Source organism: Manis javanica, chromosome 12 (genome assembly GCF_040802235.1).
Source record: "Manis javanica isolate MJ-LG chromosome 12, MJ_LKY, whole genome shotgun sequence".
NCBI classification, from domain to species: Eukaryota; Metazoa; Chordata; class Mammalia; order Pholidota; family Manidae; genus Manis; species Manis javanica.
This window is the reverse complement of record NC_133167.1, coordinates 56,249,119-56,272,974: the sequence shown is the minus strand read 5'-3', so window position 1 is coordinate 56,272,974 and position 23,856 is coordinate 56,249,119. Positions and strand designations below refer to the sequence as shown.

At 38.8% G+C, this 23,856-nt stretch overlaps 1 protein-coding gene across 2 annotated transcripts in view; it reads right to left on the bottom strand.

Moving 5' to 3' along the window:
- PDE11A (phosphodiesterase 11A) overlaps nt 1-23,856 on the bottom strand; it is a 387,045-nt gene that overhangs the window by 177,197 nt on the left and 185,992 nt on the right. For both annotated transcript variants that reach the window (XM_073218656.1, XM_073218657.1), the window contains exon 6: nt 11,455-11,587. In XM_073218656.1, coding sequence (XP_073074757.1) covers nt 11,455-11,587 — 133 coding nt within the window. The remainder of the gene's footprint in view (nt 1-11,454; nt 11,588-23,856) is intronic.

Here is a 23,856-nt window from a genome sequence, read left to right as displayed (position 1 = left end):
AATCTACAGATTCAATGCAATCCCTATCAAAATACCAATGGCATTCTTCAATGAACTGGAACAAATAGTTCTAAAGTTCATATGGAACCACAAAAGACCCTAAATAGCCAAAGCAATCCTGAGAGGGAAGAATAGAGCTGGGGGGATTATGCTCCCCGACTTCAAGCTCTACTACAAAGCCACAGTAATCAAAACAATTTGGTGCTGGCACAAGAACAGACCCATAGACCAGTGGAATAAAATAGAAAGCCCAGATATTAACCCAAGCATATATGGTCAATTAATACACAATAAAGGAGCCATGGATATACAATGGGGGAAATGACAGCCTGGTGTTGGCAAAATTGGACAGCTACATGTAAGAAAATGAAACTGAATTATTGTCTAACACAAAAGTAAACTCAAATGGATAATAAAATACGTGAATGTAAGTCACGAAACCATAAAAACTCTTAGAAGAAAACATAGGCAAAAATCTCTTGAATATAAACATGAGCAACATTGACCTATACACATCTCTCTGGGCAAGGGAAACAAAAGCAAAAATGAACAAATGGGACTACATTAAACTAACTTCTGTACAGCAAAAAGCACCATCAGCAGAACAAAAAGGCACTCTACAGTATGGGGGAATATATTCATAAATGACATATCTGACAAGGAGTTAATACCCAAAATATATAAATAACTCACTCACTTCAACATCCAAAAAGCAAATAATCCGATTAAAAAATGAGCAGGGAATATGAACAGACAATTCAGTAAAGAAGAAATTCAGATGGCCAACAGGCACATGAAAAGATGCTCCACATAGCTAATCATCAGGGAAATGCAAATTAAAACCACAATGAGATACCACCTCACACCAGTTAGGATGGCCAACATTGAAAAGACAAGGTACAGCAAATGGTGCTGAGGATGTGGAGAAAGAGGAACTCTTCTACACTGCTGGTAGGAATGTAAACTAGTTCAACCATTGTGGAAAGCAATATGGAGGTTCCTCAAAAAACTAAAAATAGAAAAATCATGTGACCCAGGAATTCCAGTCCTAGGAATTTACCCAAAGGAAACAAGATCTCAGATTCAAAAAGATATCTGCACCCCTATGTTTATGGCAGCACTATTTACAACAGACAAGAAATGGAAGCAACCTAAGTGTCCATCAGTAGATGAATGGATAAAGAAGAGGTGGTACATATACACAATGGGACATTATTCAGCCATAAGAGGAAAACAAATCCTACCATTTGCAACAACAGGGATGGAGCTAGACAGTATTATGCTCAGTGAAATAAGCCAGGCCGAGAAAGACAAGTACCAAATGATTTCCCTCACTTGTGGAGTATAACAATGAAGCAAAACTGAAGTAACAAAACAGCAGCAGACTCACAGACTCCAAGAAGGAACTAGTGTTCACCAAAGGGGAGGAGTTAGACAGGGTTGGTGGGGAGGGTGGGAGAAGCAGATTGATGGGTATTATGATTGGTACACATGGTGTGTGGGGGTCACGGGGAAGACAGTGTAGCACAGAGAAGACAAGTAGTGACTCTGGCTTCTTACTATGCTGCTGTACAGTGACTTCAATAGGGATGGGGGGACTCGATAATATGGGTGAATATAGATACCACAATGTTTTTCATTTGAAACCTTGATAGGAGTGTATACCAGTAATACCTTAATAAAATAAATAAAAAAGTAAATGAAAATAAAAATAATGTAAAACAATACTTTTTCCTCCAAAAGCCAGCCTACTGGTGAGAAATTCTGGTACTAGGAAAAACTGCAGAAGTTCTGAAGTCAGTCTCTTGCTTTCCCTGAAACAATAGAAGGGCTGTTCTCTTTGCCTACCTTACCTGCATGTAAGATCAGTCTAATGGCATCTAGAACATTACTTACAAATGATTCCTTAAATTCCTAGCAAAAGCACACCTAAAAAAATAAGTGAACTTTGGGCTTAGAACTGAGATGTTGTCTCCACCACTTGTGCAGCTAAGTCTGTTTGACACTTAGAACCATGGACCCCTATTTGTCTCATTACTGAAGCTACCCTATTCTGTGTCTTATTCAAGTATTAATAATCCTCCTAATGTTTCTTGCCCTCTTGGTCATCTGGAAATCTTTTATCTACTGTCCAATCTTCCCTACTAAATCCTACTCTCGGGAAAGGATCCCAAACTGCCTTACACTAAGTATCAGTAATTGAGAGATTACCAGTAGCAAATGCATTTCAACAGGTCCACAGAGCTCTCCCTCTTTAATGGTTTCAATTTTGCACATTTCCCTTTGTAAAGAAGTGAAACTCATAGACCAGAAAGTATTATAAAGAACAGACAATGTACTGACCTGCCAGGTTAGCACTCAGTCTCCCAGATTGTAGGAGTGCTTTGCTATGAAAATCTGACAAGTGAAATGGGCTTTAATGCTCTAAGTCAAAAGATCTCAGAGCCTGGAGCCCCATCATCCTTAAGTGCTACATGACAAGGGTAAAAACTATTGTGTTGTCTATGACAGGCTTTAGTAAAAAAGAAATCAGAGAAAGAATTTCAAATGAAAGAACTGCATGGAATTGAACAGTGACAGATTAACAGTGTTCCTCTGGGCATCGGCCACCTGTGGCAGAGGAAATCTGGGTCTTGGTAGGTTTTCTACTGCTCCTGAATTTGTAACAAATAAACGGACCACCAAACTATCAATGCATAAGGTCTGCCCTATTTTTTAGTTATTTTTTGCCATGCCCCTTGCTGAACCTTTCCTATTGAAATGCTGGGTCCACTTGTTCATTCCTGTTTGCAGGCAGAAGAGAAACTCTGCATGTAATGGCTCTGAAAATTCTCTATAACTACATAAATGGAAGGAAATACTAAATTAAGCAACAGAATATTATGCCTTATAATGACTAGATAATGGCTTGTGCATTAGTGTATTTGTTTTAAGGTGCTTTTTTGAATCTGGTATGAAAGGAAGGGCAGAAACTCCACAGATGATGTAGTAGACTACAACTAATTATTGGGAGCTGCATTCATGAGCACAATGACAACTAAAAGCAAGGCCAGAATAACTGTTTCATGGTGAAGGTATTTGTAAATAGACTATGCACTCCAAGAAGTCTCACAATACAAATGTAGGTCATCTGCAAATGTAGTTTATGTGCAGTTTATGCTATAGGCACAGTATCAGACATGGATCTTAGTTAGAATAAAATCCAGCAACAGTTCATGCTGGCAATGGCAATAGAGAGAAATCCATCTGAATTCCCCAAAAGATACAGCAAGGCAAGCTCATTGCCTTAGATCTTGCATTACTTTAATCCTGGCTTTGAGTAGTAGTTCACAGCTTTTACAGTGCTCACAATAGCTTAGTAAACTATAATTTCATATAAAATATAAAAGGTCTAAAATTTTTAAAATATCTTTATGATTTTTCCTAATTATAAAGATAATATAAACACTTGTGAAATTTTTTAAAGTAAAAACAAAATCAAAAGGTCTAATCTTGCCATTTTTAGAGATGCAACCATTAACAGTTGGTATAAGTTCCTCCTGATCTTCCCTATAAATATACAGTGTGTTCATACATCTATTTATGCTATACTCAGCAATATATATTCATAAATAACAAATAATCCATTCAATGATATTGAACAATAATGTCTATTATGTACCAAACATTGTTCTATTTGTTGGGGCTATATCACTGAACAAAACTGACAAAATCCTCACCTTCATAGAGCTTACATTTTAGTGAGAGGAGACAGAAGATAGACAATATAAAAAAATACATAAATAAATTATATGTTAGAAGGTGTTAGGAATTACAGGGAAAAAACAGAGCAGGATAAAAGGGATTAGGAATACAAGGGTGCCAGGCCTCATTAACAGGTAACATTTGAATGATGACTTTAAGAGGTGAGGATATGAACCATGCAGATATTGGCAGAAGGTATTTCAGCTGAGGGAGTAGCCAATGCAAAGGCCCTCAGGTAGATGTGTAAGGAGAATGTTTTAGAATAACAAGGAGACCAGTGTGCCTGGAAAAGTTTGGGTCAAGGCAGGGGATAGACAATGCGTTGCTAGATTGTGGAAGGCACTGTAGGACTCTGAAATAATTGTGAGTTTGGCTTTTACTCTAATGAAATAAGGAGAATTTGAAGAATTTGGGAGTGGAGCTATGACATGGTGTGGTCTAAAATTTAAAAGCCTCTGGCTGTTGTATTGAGAATAGAGTGTAGAAGAAGGGAGTGAAAGCAGAGAGATTAAGAGGCTCTGGCCATAAAATAGTCCAGAGACGATGGTGGTTTGGCCCTGGATGGTAGCGGGTGAGTGCTGAGGAATGGTCAAATTCTGGGAAAAGTTTGCAGGTAGAGCCAATTGGACCTTCTGATGAGTTAGGTGTGCAACGTGCCAGAATCATGCCTATAAAGGTTTTGTCATAAGCATCAGAAAGTATTGAATTCCATTAATAGAGACAGAGAAGCAGAAAGAGACATGTAGGCTTGGGAGAAAAAAATTGTGAGCTCTATTTTGGACATGTTAAGTTTGAAGGGTCTATTAGAAAAATATGTGCATATATATGTATATATGCCCACATATATTATTATGTACATAACTTCTGTAAAGTACTTTAAACATACTTCTCTGTGGCTTGCTTTTTTTCTTGTAGACATTTTTCCATATCAGGACATATAGATTATCTCACGGAATAGAGATATTCTGTGTGGACTCAACTTTAGTCCTTATTATAGAGTGGTAGGAAGATTCTAAAGAACGCCTCTAAGAGTCCCGCCTGCCCACCGTCCCCTCTGTACAAGTCTGGTAGAATCCTATAATTCCCTTCCTTTGAGGGTGGGCAGGACCTGTAAATATGGTAAGGATCATTACTTCCTTGGTTAGGTGATGCCTACAGCACAGGTAATGGACAGCCAGTCCTGTGATTATGTAAGTCACTCCTGACATCACGTAAGCCTCTGTCATAGCCAACTGGAGGGAGGGTCTCCTATTGGCTTTGAGGAAGTAAACTGCCATGTTGTGAGTGGGCCATACAGCTAGTACCTGAGGGCAATCTCTGGGAGCTGAGAGAGATCTTTGCCCAGCAGCCAATAAGAAAATGGGACCCTCACTCTACAACTGCAAGGTACTCAATTCTGCCAACAACCTGGATGAGCTTTGGAAAGAATGCCAAGATCCAAAAGAGAATGCCACCTGGCCAACACCTCAGTCTCAGCCTCCTGAGACCCTGAGCAGAGAACCCAGCAGCACCAATGTCCAACCTTCTGACCTACAGCAGCTGTGACATAATAAATGGGTGTTTGTCCTAAGTTGGCGAATTTGTGGTGATCTGTTTTGTAGCAATAGAAAATTAGTGTACATGGAACTCCTGTCAATGTCTTCGGGAGCCAAGCACGGATATTCCCTTCCCTGGGAGCAACTGATAAAACTACACAACCCACTAACATGACAACCTGTGAACATGGGTGCTTCTTGAGCCACTATAAATAAACATAATCAGTTATATTTAGTAGGACTTTTCTGTCTTCCATCCTTTTCAAGGATCACAGAGTCTTGTAACAGAATAAACAGAGTGATCTTTTTAAGGTTGCATAATTTAAAACTCAGAAATTTAGTTCTGGCTCTGTGACTCTCATATAGCCATTCTGTCATAATTTTCCACCCATGAACCAAGGAGTTTGGTCTTAAAGCCAGGCATGCTATCAAGTACAGCAGGTGCCACTCCTAAGAGTCAAGCGAAGCAGGCTGACAGAAGGCAAGTGATCCCTGTGGCTCACCCGCTGAGTCGCTCTGCTCTCCACAAGGAGGGAACTCCATTAAATATTTAACGTAGTCACAAAGAGAACACCCAGCAGGTAGACAACTATGATTACTTGCCCCATAGCCCTCGCAGCAAGTGCCTGACAGCACCTGGGATGAGGTTTATATCATGTTAAAAACTTCCTTTCGCAGCTCTTATCAAAAGGAAGACCAAAAGTTTCAAAACTGAGATCTCAAAATAAGAATCATTCTCTTACTGTGTATCTTTGGGCAGAATTTCTGAGGACTTCCCAAAGGTTATTACAAGGTAAGAAAGACACAGAAATTGGAAATCTAGTTTCCACTGTAACTGTACAGCTAAAGCAAAGCATGAGAGAGTAAATTCTCTTATTAACAGAAAATAGCCACTGGCATTATGAATCCCCGAGCTTCCCGTGTTAGTTGACCCTGGAGAAGAAACTACCGAATGCACATGAGAGGATGTACTTGGGGTCAGGACCACAGTTAGAGATCTGAAGAATCCACAGGATGGTCCCCTGGGTGAGTCTTCATAAGTCACTACTGAACAATTTCCTTTGCGGAGAAGAAAATACCTCCCTACCCACTGGCACTGATCAGGAACATCCATTTGGGTTTCACATGAGCAAAAGTGAAGCTTCTTCTGTATTAAGCTACAGAGATTGTGGGTGCATCACCATACCTGATACAGTAGTTTGAATGTAAGCAGCAGAGCTATTTGTGAAATGGACCAGTGTAACTGGCCTTTAGCCATATGTTTTAAGGATTGGTGGCTTGCTTGTGCCTGGGCAATTAGCCAGCCCCTGAAATTTGATCATCCCTAATGTGCCTAGGTAACCTGGCCCCTCTCATGAAGAGCCAAGCCTTCATATTGCTGGTCCCTACAAGGTAGGACATGCTGCCTATCGCTACGACAGCCCAAGTCTACAGGATATGCAGCCAACCTTCACCACCTCTGTAGCTAACACCTGCTAACTTTTCCTTCTCTGACCAGACAAGGACAGATCTAGCTTTCCTGAAGACCTACAGTTTTTGCCACCACCCCTTTTTACTGTCAACAATCACCTTTAACTCTCTCATTGGCTAGGCACTTTCCTCCTCCACTGTCCACTGTGTGGAGGAAGAGAGCAATGAAATTCCCTTGTTCATGATCTAGGTCTGCTGCTCTGCAGCTCTGTGTAAAGGCCCCTCATTTAGAGAAAAGGACTTGCTTTCAGCAACCAGCCCTGAAACTAAAAAACTCAATCAGATTAATATCGCCACCTGCTACTTATACAGGACTGTATGGTTTACAAAATACTTGTATAGAATTTTACATGCTACAATATGTATGTAAGTAGTAGGCTCAAGGCTACTAGCTGGTAGGTGGTGCAGAAAGGACAAAAGGTAGATTTTCTGGCCATAAGGTCATGCTCCTGTGTGCAAAGAGGGAAGGCAAAGGGGTGACTCTACTGCCCAGGCAGCTGCTCAGCAGCTGGTCCTCCCGAGAGGCCACTCAGGCAGAGAGAATGAAATCAAGAACCACGAGATCTGGAGTCTATTCTGTACACAGGCCTTGGGGAAGCTTTGTGGCCTTAGGCAAGTCACTTCAGCTGAGTCTCTGTTTCCTCACCTATAAATGAAAGAAATTTCTAACATTTCTATTAACTGAAAGTTAGTATCTCTATAGTATGAAACCCCAGAATAAGGCCAGTCCACTTTGGGGTGTTCTAGCACACACTGTCTGATGAATTGGGATCCCCCTTCAAATTTAGTAAAGAGAATTCAGGTTGCCAGAATTAGCTATTGAGTCACTGAGAAATTTAGGATAGATGTCAGTGTTCAGAATAATTGTTTTTCTGGCAAATTTAAGTCCATTATGTAGACTTATGCTGAGAAAATCTATAAGGAAAATAGGAAGTGCTTTGAAAAGGATTCCCCGTGCTACTACCTCTCTGTGAATTATCATTCTTGCTGCCAGCTATCCAGGGAAGTCAGTGAATTCAGAGAAAAAAAAAGCAAGCACTTTTCCCTGTGGAAATAACTACTGGAGATAATCTATTAAACCTGTATTTTCAAAAATTGTTTCCTTATGTTCTACCACTGACAAACAACTACTCAGTTTTGATCACTGGGAAAAATCATGAACTCATACACCAGACTCAGGAAGAGGGGACTCGAACCTTCGCAGGAAAACCAGTTCTAAAAGGCACCCTCTGTCTTTAGGATGATTCTATAATTAGCGAATGGATGAAGCAATTCCATTTTGCCATGCTACTTTTTTATCTTGAGGGAAATAATGAATATATTAATGAAGAATAGTATCTGAAATGGTTGTCTTTATCTTATGATCTACAGCATCTTACATCAGGCTTTGCGGGGGAAAGGTTCAAGCCTCTTGGCCTCCTGGAGGAGCACTGTGGCTCAGTATGAAGTCTGTTTTCATTCATAAAATAAACAAACAGTTGACACCTGTCACTGAGGTAAAATATATTTGAGAAAGGAGGGAGCCTAGGCAGATACATAACAACTTTTCCTGGTGAGATACATCACACACACACAGGACATATCTACTAAAGGCCTGAATTTAGGCAGAACTCTCTCACTCTTTTATCTCCATCTGCATTGATTAATCTTCTCCAATTTTTTTCCCGCAGCATGAGAAGGGAAACATAAAGTAACTTTAAATTCCAGTACCATGCAAATCAAACATGTAAAAATCATGATACAATGTATCTTCAGATTTGCATTTCAAATCCAGAATTTGCTATGTGGAAGATTGAAATCATTTTAGGTGTAAGGCAAAGAAAAAATAGCCCAAGTACATGCTTTATTTTTTTCATAGGGAAGAAAGTGGTTTCATAAAATAGGCACTGCTTAACCTACCACAGCTTACTGTCTTCAGACATCATTGTTTCTAACTAATGGATAAGGGCATGAATCTTTATGCCCAATCCCACAGAAATAACTGTCACATTTTTTCTCAAGTCTACACTCTTCATAGATCAGTGAGGCAGGCTGCTTTATTGGAATGGACTGTAAGTGTGGAGAAAAATGTAAAATGACTATATCATTTAATCAGGAAGATAAGGGATATGAGTCTGCCTAGAGACATAAGGGTATGGTATATTCAAGCTCACTATATTGTATTAGCAAGAAGTATTCTTGAGATATTAATTGTGCTTGCTATATGAGCTTTTCTCATTAAAAAGAGCAATGATTTTTCATTCCCTGCTTATAGACTATGACCCAACATGTCCAAGGTATAGGACGCTAGAAAAACTTCTGCACATGTGCGCTTAGAGACATATGCAAGAATGTCCTTGGCAGTTATGTATGTAACAGCAAAACACAGAATTCAAATGACCATTAACACTATAGTGAATAAATAAAGTGAGGCTTATTCATACAGTGGAATAATATTTTGCAGCTGTGAGAACAAATGAATTACAAATTCACATGCCTCAGGAATATATTGAATGAAAAAACAAGCCACAGAAGAATACATACAGTATAATTCAGTTTATGTATAGTTCAGAGACAGGCAAAATATAATAATATATTTGGCATGGATTCAAGCATATACAAGGACACTATACAGAAAAGCAAAGGGATGTTAAATTCAGATTAGCATAGTGGTCATCTCTGTGGAGGAAATAAAGAATACAATACAAGGTTTCAAAAGTAATAATCATGTTCTTTTTCTTAAACTGGGTGGTGGGTGTTCACTGCATGGTGTTTTGTTTTGCCTTTACATATGTCTTATGAAACAACTCTCATAAATGGTGTAATGTTAATTCTTTTCACTACCCCATAATTTGACTTCATGGTCCAAAGTCAATAGCGGAATAATAGCACTACATACCAAATTTAGCACTCCATGTTGGGGTAGGAATCCACCATCAAGCCTTGACACCTAATCTAATATTGTTGACTTTGTAACAATGAATTGACAGATAATGATTTTCCTGTAGAGCAAACCTTTCACTTTGTTCAACTATTACTGATGTTAGTAATAGAATTGTGAGAGCAGTTCTTCATAAACCTGTGTGTTTAGAAATCTGTTTTTCAGTATCCTCTCCAAATCAAGGAAAGAAATATAGCAAAAGGCTAAACTTCAGAAAATCATAACCCTTAACCCCAATCATAATACTTATGTATACAAATTTTGACATCTAGAAATCGTTTCTGCTCTTCCAGTCACCCAACCAAGATGGTGATGTTCTTCCTTACAGGAGAACTAAAATAGCTTCAGACCATGTACTTTCCCATGGAAGGTAACTCAAAGCTCAGAAAGAATGTATCAGAACTAAAGAGACCTACAGTCTGGTCAGTGTTGGAATGGCTAAGGAGCACCCTGGAGAGACACCCAACCAGACTGGGAGTTCAGGAAAGGATTTCCAGGGTAGGAATAGCTCAGCCTCATGCTCAAGAATAGAAAATACATAGAGAATGCAGCCTGAGGGAAGAGAGTTATGAGCAGCTACACTGAGGCGGTGAGTTTTGAGAATTTAAAATCTCCCTGCAGAGATCTGCAAAGACGATCTGGCTAGTTATAAATTAGACTTAGATTGCAGCCTTCCCACTGTTGTGTGTCCCACTTAGACATTGGAAGCAGCACAGGGCAGAATTAAGAGTAAGGACTGTGGAGTCTGAGAGACTAGGATAAATCCTTGTCTGTCTTCAGAGTCACAGACCAGCTCTCATTTTGGATTAAATGTTCAATTATTACTAATCAATCCTCTGTTCTGTGGCCAGTGTGATCTTTCTAAAATGCCACTCCAGCTTCTCCCCCATTTGAAATCTTAATTGCTGGTTCTCCGTTGCCCAGGATAAATATTCAACCTTCTTAACATGGCTTTCAAAGTGTTTGAGTGATTTGTCCCCTGCCTCCCTCTCCAGCCTAACCTGCCCAGCCTCTCAGCCATGTTAACTCATCTCCGTTCTTCAAAGCCCCATGCTCTCCCAGCTTTACCTGGAGCACACGTCTCCTCACCTTTCCTCACCAAAAACTCCCACCGCTTTTCAGATCTTAGCCTGGCAATCTAGAATAAGAAACTTGATATTTACTGAACACACATATACACACAAACACACACGGAGAGACACTGTAAGTTTATGTAAGTTTATCTACATGATACTCTACACTTCCTTAGAATTCAAATTTCTGCAAGTCAGAGTCTATACTGTTTTAAGATATTAAGGATATTAGCACAATGGCCTACAAAATTAACATTAAACAATCACACACACTAATTTATTGTTTCTTGGGAGCAATTTTTAAAAATGAGGCAGTTGTTCTAGCATCTACTGGGAAATAACTATGTAATATACACATTTTTATTAACTGTTTCTGAGTTTAATATAAACTATGCATAATATAAAGTATACATGGGTGCATTAAATGCATGGGCACATACATATGGGTACATTTAATGTACAATTTACCCAATCATAAAAGAGCACCAGATTAATACCATAGCCATTTTTCCATAATTCAGGGTAGAGAGGAAGTTTTTCTGTTAGTCAACAGAAAGCAAAGCTAAAAATCAGATCACAGGGAAAGATGCAAAAGAATTACTAACTCAGAGGTTCCTGTCAATCTGTATGATGTCCACTTTTGCTTCCATCAGGAAACCATCAACAGTGTAACAAGTGAATCTTAAGACTGCAACCAGAGGACTCTTCTTACCTCGGCATCAAAGCGAGGGTCCTGGTAGGCGTCGCTGATGTTCACCGGAAGGCCTGTAGAAGCCACCAGCTCGGCAATGCTGTTGTTTATTAGCCAGTCGGAGGGTGACGATTTCTCTATGCTCTCTTTGAAACTATCAGAACACCAACAAGGCAGTAAGAAAATAGAGAAACATTAAGCTTACTTGAAATCAAGCCCTATAAAACTACATTCAAGCAGAATTCTCGATGCTCATTAAGAAGGGAAAAGTGACTTTAGTCATTTAACAATGATGAGGTAATTATCAGTAGCTAATTTAAAAAGATTTACCCACTATAATGTAAAATAATAAAATCCATTATTATCCACAGGTAGAAAAGATAGATTCTCTAAGATCCAGAGAACAACTCTTGGCTGTATTTAAGCCCCAAAGCAGGCACACATAATAAAATAGATAACCAAGTAAAGACCAAAGTTGGTGTTAGGATGCCGGCGTCACAGCATAATAAATTCCACTGACCTCCCCAGCTCACGCCCTTTAACTGAGCAGACTAAATGTTTGGCAGTAGGAAGACTTAAACCCAAGGATGGGGAAAAATCAGGAATTAAATGAGAATTGACAAAATTCACAGTGCAGCCAAAGAGCATGTCTAGACTCTGTGTAATCTTCATAATTATGTAACTATTTTTGTAATATGCCTCAGAGTATGTTTGCTACCAAAAACATATTTGATACCTGCAAAGTCAGACCAGAAGATCTTCTAATTCTACAGACCCCTAACATTCATCATTCAAATTATATCCATATTTGATTTGGACAAGGAATTGTTTGCTAAATGATTTTGTGAACTTTCTCTTGTATCATATTTCATCACAAACATTGAATTTATAGAAATGCCACAGGAATTAGTAAGATTCCTCCCTCCCACCCTCACTTTGTCTCCAGGTACATATTGAGCACTGCTGGGAGCTGTGGAAATGCAAAGTTGAGTAGTGTTCAAATTAGCAGTATTGAGAGGGAAGTTTTCATTGGATGATGTTAAATATGTGGCTTAGCAGGTGATAACTGAAATTACATAAATGAAGGCTAGGATAGTAGGCAATGTTTCCCAAACTGCAGCGTGGACCCTGGGTTCCAGAAGAAGTTAATGAGTGTACTGCAGCAAGAATAATAAGAACTACATAGACTTTTTAATCTAAACTGCATTATATGTAAGAAAAACATGAAACACTGTACATAGTCATTGTCATTGAATAATGTGCCTGTGTTGGATTTGTGCCATACTGAGAATGCCAGGAAATGGCATGGAACAGCCACCAGAAGCAGGAATGAGTGGGAATCATAGGCATTATTTACCATCATTAATATATCTCATCCTAATGATTACTGGTCTGTGTCTGATGAATTCAACATGTATTTGTGGTATTATTCATCCCTTATTGCATATTAAAATTACTAATACATAAACTTATTCTCTATGGATCTCAGGCTAAAAAAATGGAAGTTTTAATTAAAAAGTAGAGTCTTGCATTTCTCAGATGCTGTCTCAATGAAAGAAGTAAAAAGACTGAGGACTTCAACAATAAGATGAAACCATTATTTTCTAAAACAAAGGAACAACAAAATGGCCATGTTTTACTTTCTCTTGCTATATTAAGTCTTTCTGTGCAATGACAGAAAAATACAGAAAGAAGCATAATAATACACCTGACATGAGGATCCATTTTAATGAAGTAATTTCTAAATTTGTAAAAGGGTGTATTTGAGTACTGATTACTTCTTGTAGTGATTAATTGGTTGGTCAGTCTGTGCTGTCTGTGTACTTTATTCCATGCTAAAAAAATTTTTAAGTGTTCTGTGATAAAACACGTGGGAAGTGCGGACCCAGTGTGTGCAGCCGACCCTGGGGTGGGGTCAGGATAAGGACGCTGAGAAAGAAACAGCTGGGGTAAGAAGAGTCAGAGAGGATGAACAGGGACTAAGGAAGAAACTAGTTTTACCAACAAGTGTCAACAACCCTTTAAGCAGGGCCTTTCAGGATGGGCAAGAGTTCAGCAAGAAAAGATTGGAGGGGTGAACAGGCAATCACAGGTGGAGGAGAAAACATTCAGGCCAGGAGACATTAGGCAGCAAAGTACAAGAACACAGTATTGAAACATTAGTACAACTCCTATGCATAGTATTTTGGCCCCTAGGTCCTAAGGCCATATTACTTTGTCTACATTGTCACAAGTTTCCTCATTAAGCAGCCCCTTTAACTTCTGCCTGTACCCCTCTCTATACAGGTCGGGGTAGGGCTGTGCTGGCCATCTATATATGGATGGGTTCCTATGTGTCATCTTCTTCTTTAAGTAAAAAGAAGAAGACACTTATTGATCATCTCATGCAAGTGGACATCTGGTGTGAGTACGGGGTATGTGTGTATGTTGCTAAGACACTGCATAACAGTGCTCCACAGAGAGAGGAAAAAATAACTTAGAATTCTTGACAATATTCATTTGTTGTTGAAAACTGAAGGTTTGTTGAGAAACCATTAAAGGATTTCCAAAGTTTGTTTGTTTTAATATCTGTCTGTGTTTATATAGTACCTTCTAACATTCAAGTCACACAACAAAATTTCAAGGATTTTGACCCCTACAGTGGGGATGTTAAAAACACTTTTTTCTCACCTAAAGAAAAAAGAAAACAACATAGCAAACAAACAAAATCCTTGAAATAAGTATCTGAGATAAGTAAAATAAACATAATTGTCACCTAAACTTCAGTTACACTTCCTTTAAAAGTAAAAAATTAACCACTTAGCTTATTTTAACTGATAAAAAGTAGACCTCCTTAAGATCAAGAATGTTTAAAATAACAATCAAATTGAAAATAAATCCTTTAGCTTGTATATTACTAGAACTGGGTGCATGAGAAGATGTAGGTTTTTTAAGTGAGTTTCCTGTAAAGCACTGCGGTTTAGATTCTTCTTACTCTGTGCTGTCTTGTTTCCAAGTGTGCGACTCATGGTGATTCAAAGAAAGCTTCATGAGCTCAAATACACTGACTGTGAAGGGATAAAAGAGAATTGCCCTTTGACAGAAAACATAATTCCTGAAATGTGGCTACCTGTGAAGTGAGGGCCAGTGAGGTAAACCCCAGGGTGGACAACTTGTAAAGTAGTCTAGGAGAGAAATCAATACAAGTAAAACAAAACAAGGCAAAATAAAATATACCCCAGAACAAGTAACTTAACCATCTTCAGAATTCTGAAAATCCTATCTTGGGTAAAAGTTCAAACAGATAACTGTATGAAAATAAACTTAAAAATTTTTTTAAATTAATTCCAGAAACAAGTCTCTAAATTAGAAGACAAAACACCTGAATAAAATAACATTAATCATTAGACTGTGTCTGTACCATCATTTTTGTTCTCAATATTAGAGTTTAGTCTTAACTAGAGACCCTCAAGACCTCCCTCTTTTAAGAATGACTATTGGTTGGGCCCCTACCAAGTGGACAGTAGTGGGGTGAACCTTGAATGAAGTGATCAACAAGGGTCCTTCCCTTTTAACTGAATGGAGTTGGCAGATGGGTATCCATCTGTGGATGGATGGTCAACTCAGCCCTGCCCCTGCCTAAACAGAAGCTGTAGGAGCCATGCCTTCATGGAGCTCACAAACAATGACAATGGGCTATGATAAATGCCCTAATGGAAGGACGTACAAGACAGTATGTGATTAGAGAAAAGAAGTCAGTTCTCTTTGGGTTAGGAATTGTACTTGGGGAACCACTTCACAAAGCAAGTTGGTCTAAGCTGGTCTTTATAGAATTCTATAAAGTAAGAGTTCATCTAGCAGAGAAAGAAGGTAAAAACAATTCAGACAAAACTGCAGTATGAATAAAGTTTTAGAAGTGTGGGGTTTTCTGTTCTGAGTTTTATGATATGATAAATGGTAGAATTGAAACTTAGGATGCATGGTGCAAGTAATGAATAAGGCTACAACAAAACAGGCCAACCAATATATTGTGTGGTTCCATGTACATACTTTGTATCTACAACCATATATGTACTGATAATTCTTGAGTCAGCATCAGCAGACCATTGAATTCCTAGTTCCCTGTATATATATCCAAGTATTTTCTGAACTCTATCTCCTAGCTATCCCCAGGCACCCCAAATTAAACATTTTCAAGATGAAACCACACATTCACCTTGAGGTGCTAACAATCATTAATGAAAACTGTCACCATTAACTAAAAATAGGTTACTGGGTTAGAAACACAAGTTTCAACACAGACACAATCTATTTTCTCATTGCCAAGGAATGATTATCAATTGCCCTCTAACAGCTTGAGTAATACTCCATGGGGGTAGTATTTAGAGAGATGAAGAGTCAGGTACTCCAAGAACTCTTTAGTATACATTTCTTTTTCATGTTTGCAAACAAAAATTGATTTTGGATCTGCAGGTTATGCCTGGTGCCACTTCCCATTTTGCTTCATTGACTAGAGGTCAGTCTGAACTCTGGCTCGCAAAGGGAAATTCCATTCCTTATTTTTTCTTCTCAGGTAAGCCTGTCTATCTGTGGGCCCTTCCTGAAGCCTTGGGCTGTGCCACATGAGTTGAAGTTGTCTTTCAATTGACTTAAAGAATTAAGTCAATACCAGTGGGACTCAGAACTAGGTGAGTCTTAAACACTCTCCTCCCAAAACCATATATATTTTTGAAAATACAACAAATATAACTATTCCTAAAAGAGAGACCAGAAGATACAGTATAACAGCCAGGCTACATCTACATCTGCAAGAACTCAGCATCTCACAAAGTGGGTAAGATACAAAGCTGTGACCTGGCGGGAACCGAGCACTCCCCCCAGCCAATCTCACCAGCGGGAAGAAAGGAGCCAGAGTGGGGAGGGAGTTGGAGCCCAGGACTGCTAAATAATCTGCACCGGGAGCTCAGACACACATTGCATGGTATACTGGATATTAGAGAAACGGAAAAGTAAAATCCAAGACAGAGACTGCCAGCAGGTCCCCACAGCTGGATCCCTTGGGACAAAAGAAAAGCAGGTGCTTTTTGAAAGTCTTGGAGGGACAAGGGCTCAACAGCTGGACAAAATTGTCCCAGCACACTCAGCCCAGCAGGCTGGGAACCTTGAGGAACTTCAGGACCCACTAAGCCCCTGGGGGGTAAAGCAGCCCTGAAACCCCTCACGGCAGCCTGCCATTCATTCCCCCTGGCTGGCGCTGCAAGTGGACTGGCTAACCTACCACAGCTGTGGAGCAGCCGGGGACCAGCCCTGCCCACAGCAACCACACAGAGTCTCCTCCCAGCGTGCAGCTAATCAGGACAGATGGAGGAAGACAGAGCAGGGTCTGGAAGGCATGAAAGGGTGCTGTTCTTGTAGGAGAACACACCCACTGTGTCTCCCAAGCCCCGCAGTGTGCTGGGATATCCCGAGGGTGGCCCTGCCCAGGGCAGCTCAGGATATTGTTCCAGAGACTGGTCCAGGTGTGTGGGTAGCCCTCACAGGCAGCAGAGAAGGGCAAGGTGACCAACAAGAAGGAAGGGACTTTGTTCTCCCAGCTGACACATGCACCACCTGCCTACAACCACTTCTATAGCCATGAAAAGGCAGAAGAATCTGGTCCAGTCAAAAATTACTCAGATAACCCCAGAGAGAGGGCCTGGTGAGATAGATATAACCAATCTTCCTGAAAAAGAATTCTAAATAAAAGTCATAACCATGTTGTTGGACCTGCAGAGAAATATGCAAGAGCTAAGGGATGAAGTCCAAAAGGAGATAACAGAAATGAAACAATCGATAGAGGGACTTAAGAGCAGACTGGATGAGGTGCAAGAGACTGTTAATGGAATAGAAATCAGAGAACAGGAATACAGAGAAGCTGAGGCAGAGGAAGATAAAACGGTCTCTATGAATGAAAGAATATTAGGACAACTGTGTGACCAACCCAAACGGAATAATATTCACATTATAGAGGTACCAGAAGAAGAAGAGAGAGAAAAAAGGATAGAAAGTATCTTTGAAGAAATAATTGGTGAAAACTTCCCCAAGCTGGGGAAGGAAATAATCTCTCAGACCATGAAAGCCCACAGATCTCCCAACACAAGGGACCCAAAGAGGACAACACCAAGACACATAATAATTAAAATGGCAAAAATCAAACATAAGGACAGGGTATTAAAGGCAGCCAGAGAGAGAAAAAAGATCACCTACAAAGGGAAACCCATCAGGCTATCATCAGAAACCTTACAGGCCAGAAGAGAATACATGATATACTTAATGCAATGAAACAGAAGGGCCTTGAATGAAGAATACTGTATCCAAAAAGATTATTATTTAAATTTGAGGAGAGATTTAAAAATTTCCAGAGAAGCAAAAGTTGAGGGAATTTGCCTCCCAAAAAACACCTCTACAGGGTATTTTAAAGGATCTGCTCTAGATGGAAGCACTCCTAAGGCTAAATAGATGTCACCATAGAAAATAAAATCACAGCTAAGAAAGCAGACCAACCAAATATTAACTAAAGGCAAAAAATAAAATCAACTGTCCACAAAAACAGTAAAAGGAAACACAAAATAGTACAGAATAAAATACTTAACATATAGAATGGAGAAGGAAGAATAAGAAAGGGGAGAAATAAAGAATTATCAGACTGTGTTTATAATAGCTTAATAAGAGAGTTAAGTTAGATGGTTAGATAGTAAAGAAACTACCCTTGAACCTTTGTTAACCATGAATCCAAACCTGCAATGGCAATAAGTACATATCTACAATAATCATCTGAAATGTAAATGGACTGAATGTACCAATCAAAAGACACAGAGTAATAGAATGGATAAAATAGCAAGACCCATCTATATGCTGCTTACAAGAGACCCATCACAAACCCAAAGATATACACACACTAAAAGTGAAGGGATGGAAAAAGATATTTCATGCAAACAATGGAGAGAAAAAAGCAGGTGTTGCAGTACTTGTGTCAGACAAAATAGACTTCAAAATAAAGAAAGTAACAAGATATAAAGAAGGACATTACATAATGATAAAGGGGGCAGTCCAACAAGATGATATAACCATTATAAATATATATGCACCAATACAGGAGCACCAATGTATGTGAATCAAATACTAACAGAATTAAAGGAGGAAATAGAATGCAGTGCATTCGTTTTAGGAGAATTCAACACACCACTCACTCAAAAGGACAGATCAATCAGAGAGAAAATAAGTAAGGACACAGAGGCACTGAACAGCACACTAGAATAGATGCACCTAACAAACATCTACAGAACTCTCCACCCAGCAACAGGATACACATTCTTCTCAAGTGCACATGGAACATTTTCCAGAATAGACTACATACTAGGCCACAAAAACAACCCCAGTAAATTCGGAAAGATTCAAATTATACCAACAACTTCTCAGATCACAAAGGTATAAAACTGGGAATAAATTGTACAAAGAAAACAAAAAGACTCACAAACACATGGAGGCTTAACAACATGCTCCTAAATAATCAATGGATCAATGACCAAATTAAAACAGAGATCAAGCAATATAGGGAGACAAATGACAACAACAGCACAAAGTCCCAACTTCTGTGGGATGCAGCAAAGGGAGTTCTAAGAGGAAAGTATATTGCAACCCAGGCCTATTTAAGGAAGGAAGAACAATCCCAAATGAATAGTCTAAAGTCACAATTATTGCAACTGGAAAAAGAAGAACAAATGAGACCCAAAGTCAGCAGAAGGAGGGACATAATAAAGATCAGAGAAGAAATAAACAAAATTGAGAGGAATAAAACAATGGAAAAAAATCAGTGAAACCAAGAGCTGGTTCTTGCAGAAAATAAACAAAATAGATAAACCCTTGCCAGACTTACTAAGAAAAAAAGAGAATCTACACATATAAACAAAATCAGACATGAGAAAGGAAAAATCACGATGAACCCCACAGAAACACAAAGAATTAATAGAGAATACTATGAAAACCTATATGCTAAAAAGCTGGATAACCTAGAAAAAATGGACAACTTTCTAGAAAAATACAACCTTCCAAGACTGACCAAGAAAGAAACACAAAATCTAAACAGATCAGTTACCAGCAACAAAATCGAATCGGTAATCTAAAAACTACCCAAGAACAAAACCCCGGGGCCAAACGGTTCACCACTGAATTTTATGAGACATACAGAGAAGACATAACACCCATTCTCCTTAAAGTTTTCCAAAAAATAGAAGAGGAGGGAATACTTCCGAACTTATTCTATGAAGCCAGAATCTCCCTAATACCAAAACCAGGCAAAGAATCCACAAAAAAGAAAATTACAGACCAATATCCCTGATGAACATAGATGCAAAAATACTCAACAAAATATTAGCAAACCCAATTCAAAAATATATGAAGAGGATCGATCATACACCATGATCAAGTGGGATTTATCTCAGGGATGCAAGGATGGTACAACATTCGAAAATCCATCATCATCCACCACATCAACAAAAAGAAGGACAAAAACTACATGATCATCTCCATAGATGCTGAAAATGAATTCGACAAAATTCAACATCCATTCATGATAAAAATTCTCAACAAAATGGGGATAGAGGGCAAGTAGCTCAACATAATAAAGGCCATATATGACAAACCCACAGCCAACATCATACAAAACAGCAAAAAGCTGAAAACTTTTCACCTAAGATCGGGAAAAAGACAGGGATGCCCACTCTTCCCACTGTTATTCAACATAGTACTGGAAGTCCTAGCCATAGCAATCAGACAAAACAAAGAAATACAAGGCATTTAGATTGGTAAAGAAGAAGTCATACTGTCACTATTTGCAGATGACATGATATTGTATATAAAAAACACTAAAGACTCCACTTCAAAACTACTAGAACTAGTATCTGAATTCAGAAAAGTTGCAGGATACAAAATTAATACACAGAGATCTGTTGCTTTCCTATACACTAACGATGAGCTAACAGAAAGAGAAATCAGGAAAACAATTCCATTCACAAGTTCATCAAAAAGTATAAAATACCTAGGAACAAACCTAACTAAGGAAGTCAAAGACCTATATCCTGAAAACTATAAGATACTCCTAAGAGAAATTAAAGAGGACACTAACAAATGGAAATTCATCCCATGCTCTTGGCTAGGAAGAATTAATATTGTCAAAATGGCCATTCTGCCTAAAGCAATCTACAGAGTCAATGCAATCCCTATCAAAATACCAACAGCATTCTTCAGCAAACTGGACCAAAGAGTTCTAAAATTCATATGGAACCATAAAAGACCCTGAATAGCCAAAGCAATCCTGAGAAGGAAGAATAAAGCAGGGGAGATCTCGCTTCCCAACTTCAAGCTCTACTACAAAGCCACAGTAATCAAGACAACTTGTTAATGGCACAAGAACAGACCCACAGACAAATGGAACAGAATAGAGAGTCCAGATATTAACCTAAACATATTTGGTCAATTAATATAAGATAAAGGAGTCATGGCTATACAATGGGGAAATGACAGCCTCTTCAACAGCTGGTGTTGGCAAAACTGGACAGCTACATGTAAGAGAATGAAACTGGATGATTGTCTAACCACATACACAAAAGTAAATTAAAAATGGATCAAAGACCTGAATGTAAGTCATGAAACCATATAACTCTTAGAAGAAAACATAGGCAAAAATCTCTTGGACATAAACATGAGTGACTTCTTCATGAATATATGTCCCCGGGTAAGGGGAACAAAAGCAAAAATGAACAAGTGGGACTATATTAAGCTGAAAAGCTTCTGTACAGCAAAGGACATCATCAATAAAACAATAAGACATCCTACAGTATGGGAGAATATATTCATAAATGATAGATCTGATAAAGGATTGACATCCAAAATATATAAGGTGCTTATGCACCTCAACAAACAAAAAGCACATAAGCCAATTAAAAAATGGGCAGAGGATTTGAACAGACATTTCTCCAAAGAATAAATTTAGATGGCCAACAGACACATGAAAAGATGCTCCACATCGCTAATCATCAGAGAAGTGCAAATTAAAACCACAATGAGATTTCACCTCACACCAGTTAGGATGGCCACCATCCAAAAGACAAACAACAACAAATGTTGGTGAGGATATGGAGAAAGGGGAACCCTCCTACACTGCTGGTGGGAATGTAAACTAGTTCAACCATTGTGGAAAGCAGAATGGAGGTTTCTCAAAAATCTAAAAATAGAAATACCATTTGACCCAGGAATTCCACTCCTAGGAATTTACCCTAAGAATGTAGGAGTGCAGTTTGAAAAAGACATACACACCCCTATGTTTATCAAAACACTATTTACAGTAGCCAAGAAATGGAAGCAACCTAAGTGTCCATCAGTAGATGAATGGATAAAGAAGATGTGGTACATATACATAATGGAATATTATTCAGCCATAAGAAGAGAACAAATCCTACCATTTGCAACAACATGGATGGAGCTAGAGGGTATTAAGCTCAGTGAAATAAACCAGGCAGAGAAAGACAAGAACTAAATGATTTCACTCATCTGTAATATATAAGAACAAAGCAAAAACTGAAGGAACAAAACAGCAGCAGACTCACAGAACCCAAAAATGGACTAACAGTTACCAAAGGGAAAGAGACTGGGGTGGATCGGGGATGGAGGGATAAGGGGAAAAAGGGGCATTACGATTAGCACACATAATGTAGGAGGGGGCCTTGCAGAAGGCGGTATAGCTCAAAGAAGACCAGTAGTGATTCTATAGCATCTTATTATGCTGATGGACAGTGACGTAATGGGATATATAGTGGGGATTTGATAATGGGGGGAATCTAGTAACCACAATGATGTTCATGTAAGTGTATATTAATGATACCAAAAAATAAAATTAAAATTAAAAATAAATAAAAAAGAAGAAGAAAAAGTTGAAAAGTAAAAGAAAGAATATCCATGAAGAAGACAGAAGAATGAGGATATATTCATGATATGCCTTGGAGATATTCTGTCTTACATCAATGTGTAAGCTTCTCTAGTATTTCCTACTAGTCTAGGTAATAGAGAAATTTAAAAGATGGTAAAAAGAAAAGGAGGGACCTTCCCAACTGGTAGGACAAGTGGCACTGAAAATTTTCCCCTCCATAAAAACAGTGAAAATACTAGCAAAAACTGTGAAATTCAACTTTTTGAGAATTCTGGAAATCAAGTAAAGGCTTACAAAAACCCAAGAAGTGTTTATTCAAGAAAAATGGATTTCTGTAAGGACAGCAAGTTTTGTGATGTTTTAACTTATTCCCACCTCCCACTCCCCAGTTCTAGAGTAGCTATGAAACCAGCAGTCTAGCAGCCACTGGCAGAGGAGGAAGAGATGGAGTGTGGGTAAAACTCTAATATTTCCGGAGTATCTTGCCTTGCTTTAGTGCATCTGCATATCAATAGGTGTTCCTCAGGGAACAGTTCATCTACATATCAATGGATAATTACCTGGTCAACCAAGGGCTTATCTGAACCTGAGAGGGTAGGGGGAGGTCTTGCTTGCTTCAGCTGGAGCAGGAAAGAGACGGCTCTGGGCAGCAGTTTGAAAGCAATAAATGGGTTTTAAACTTTATTTCTCCCTTTGACTGATTTCACTTTTATAGGTATTTTGTCCTGGGATTTCCTTTCCCCAGAGTTACATGAAGCTCCTCCAAAAGTCCTGTCCACAAAGAACTGTCATTATTTGACCTGTCTGGCAGCTCCATGGAATCCTCTTAGAGTGCTTGTCTTTATTTGACCTGAGGTGGAGCTTGCACACTGAGAACTGCCTTCACCTCTAAGGCATTTGTGGGAAAAAATCAGGAGCAATTGTTTAACATCACAACTGTCTTGGGCAGAGATAGCAATTGCAGCTAACAAGCAGTTGACCAGAGAACTTAAAAGGAGAAATACAGGAAGGAGATATTCCTAGGGGGCTTTGAAATCTCCAACATATTCCTGAAAATCTAGAAGGGTATGTGCACTTGTAGAGTTGTGCGCATGCCTAGGAAAGACCTGAGAAGACCCCAATGTCTCACCTGTGGTTAACCTCAAATCTATCTATAAACAGAAAGTGAAAGCTAAGAAAACTTCCTGTCAGGGAATTGAAAGTATCCCTTACATGTACACAGATACCCTCAGCAAGGCTGGAAAATTTATTGGTTCAAGACTTCAAAGGTAACTTCTGTCCAGTCATTAGTTGACAACAAAGGTAACCAAGTAGAGAATACAGTTGCCACACACAGCAAAGCATAATTCAAGAAAGGCACTAAACAAACAGCAGCAACAATAACAACAACAGCAATAATGCCAACCATAGATGGAATGAATGAGGAGTAAATCTAATTTCCAGAGTTTCCCCATTACATTATTTAAAATATTCAGTTTTCA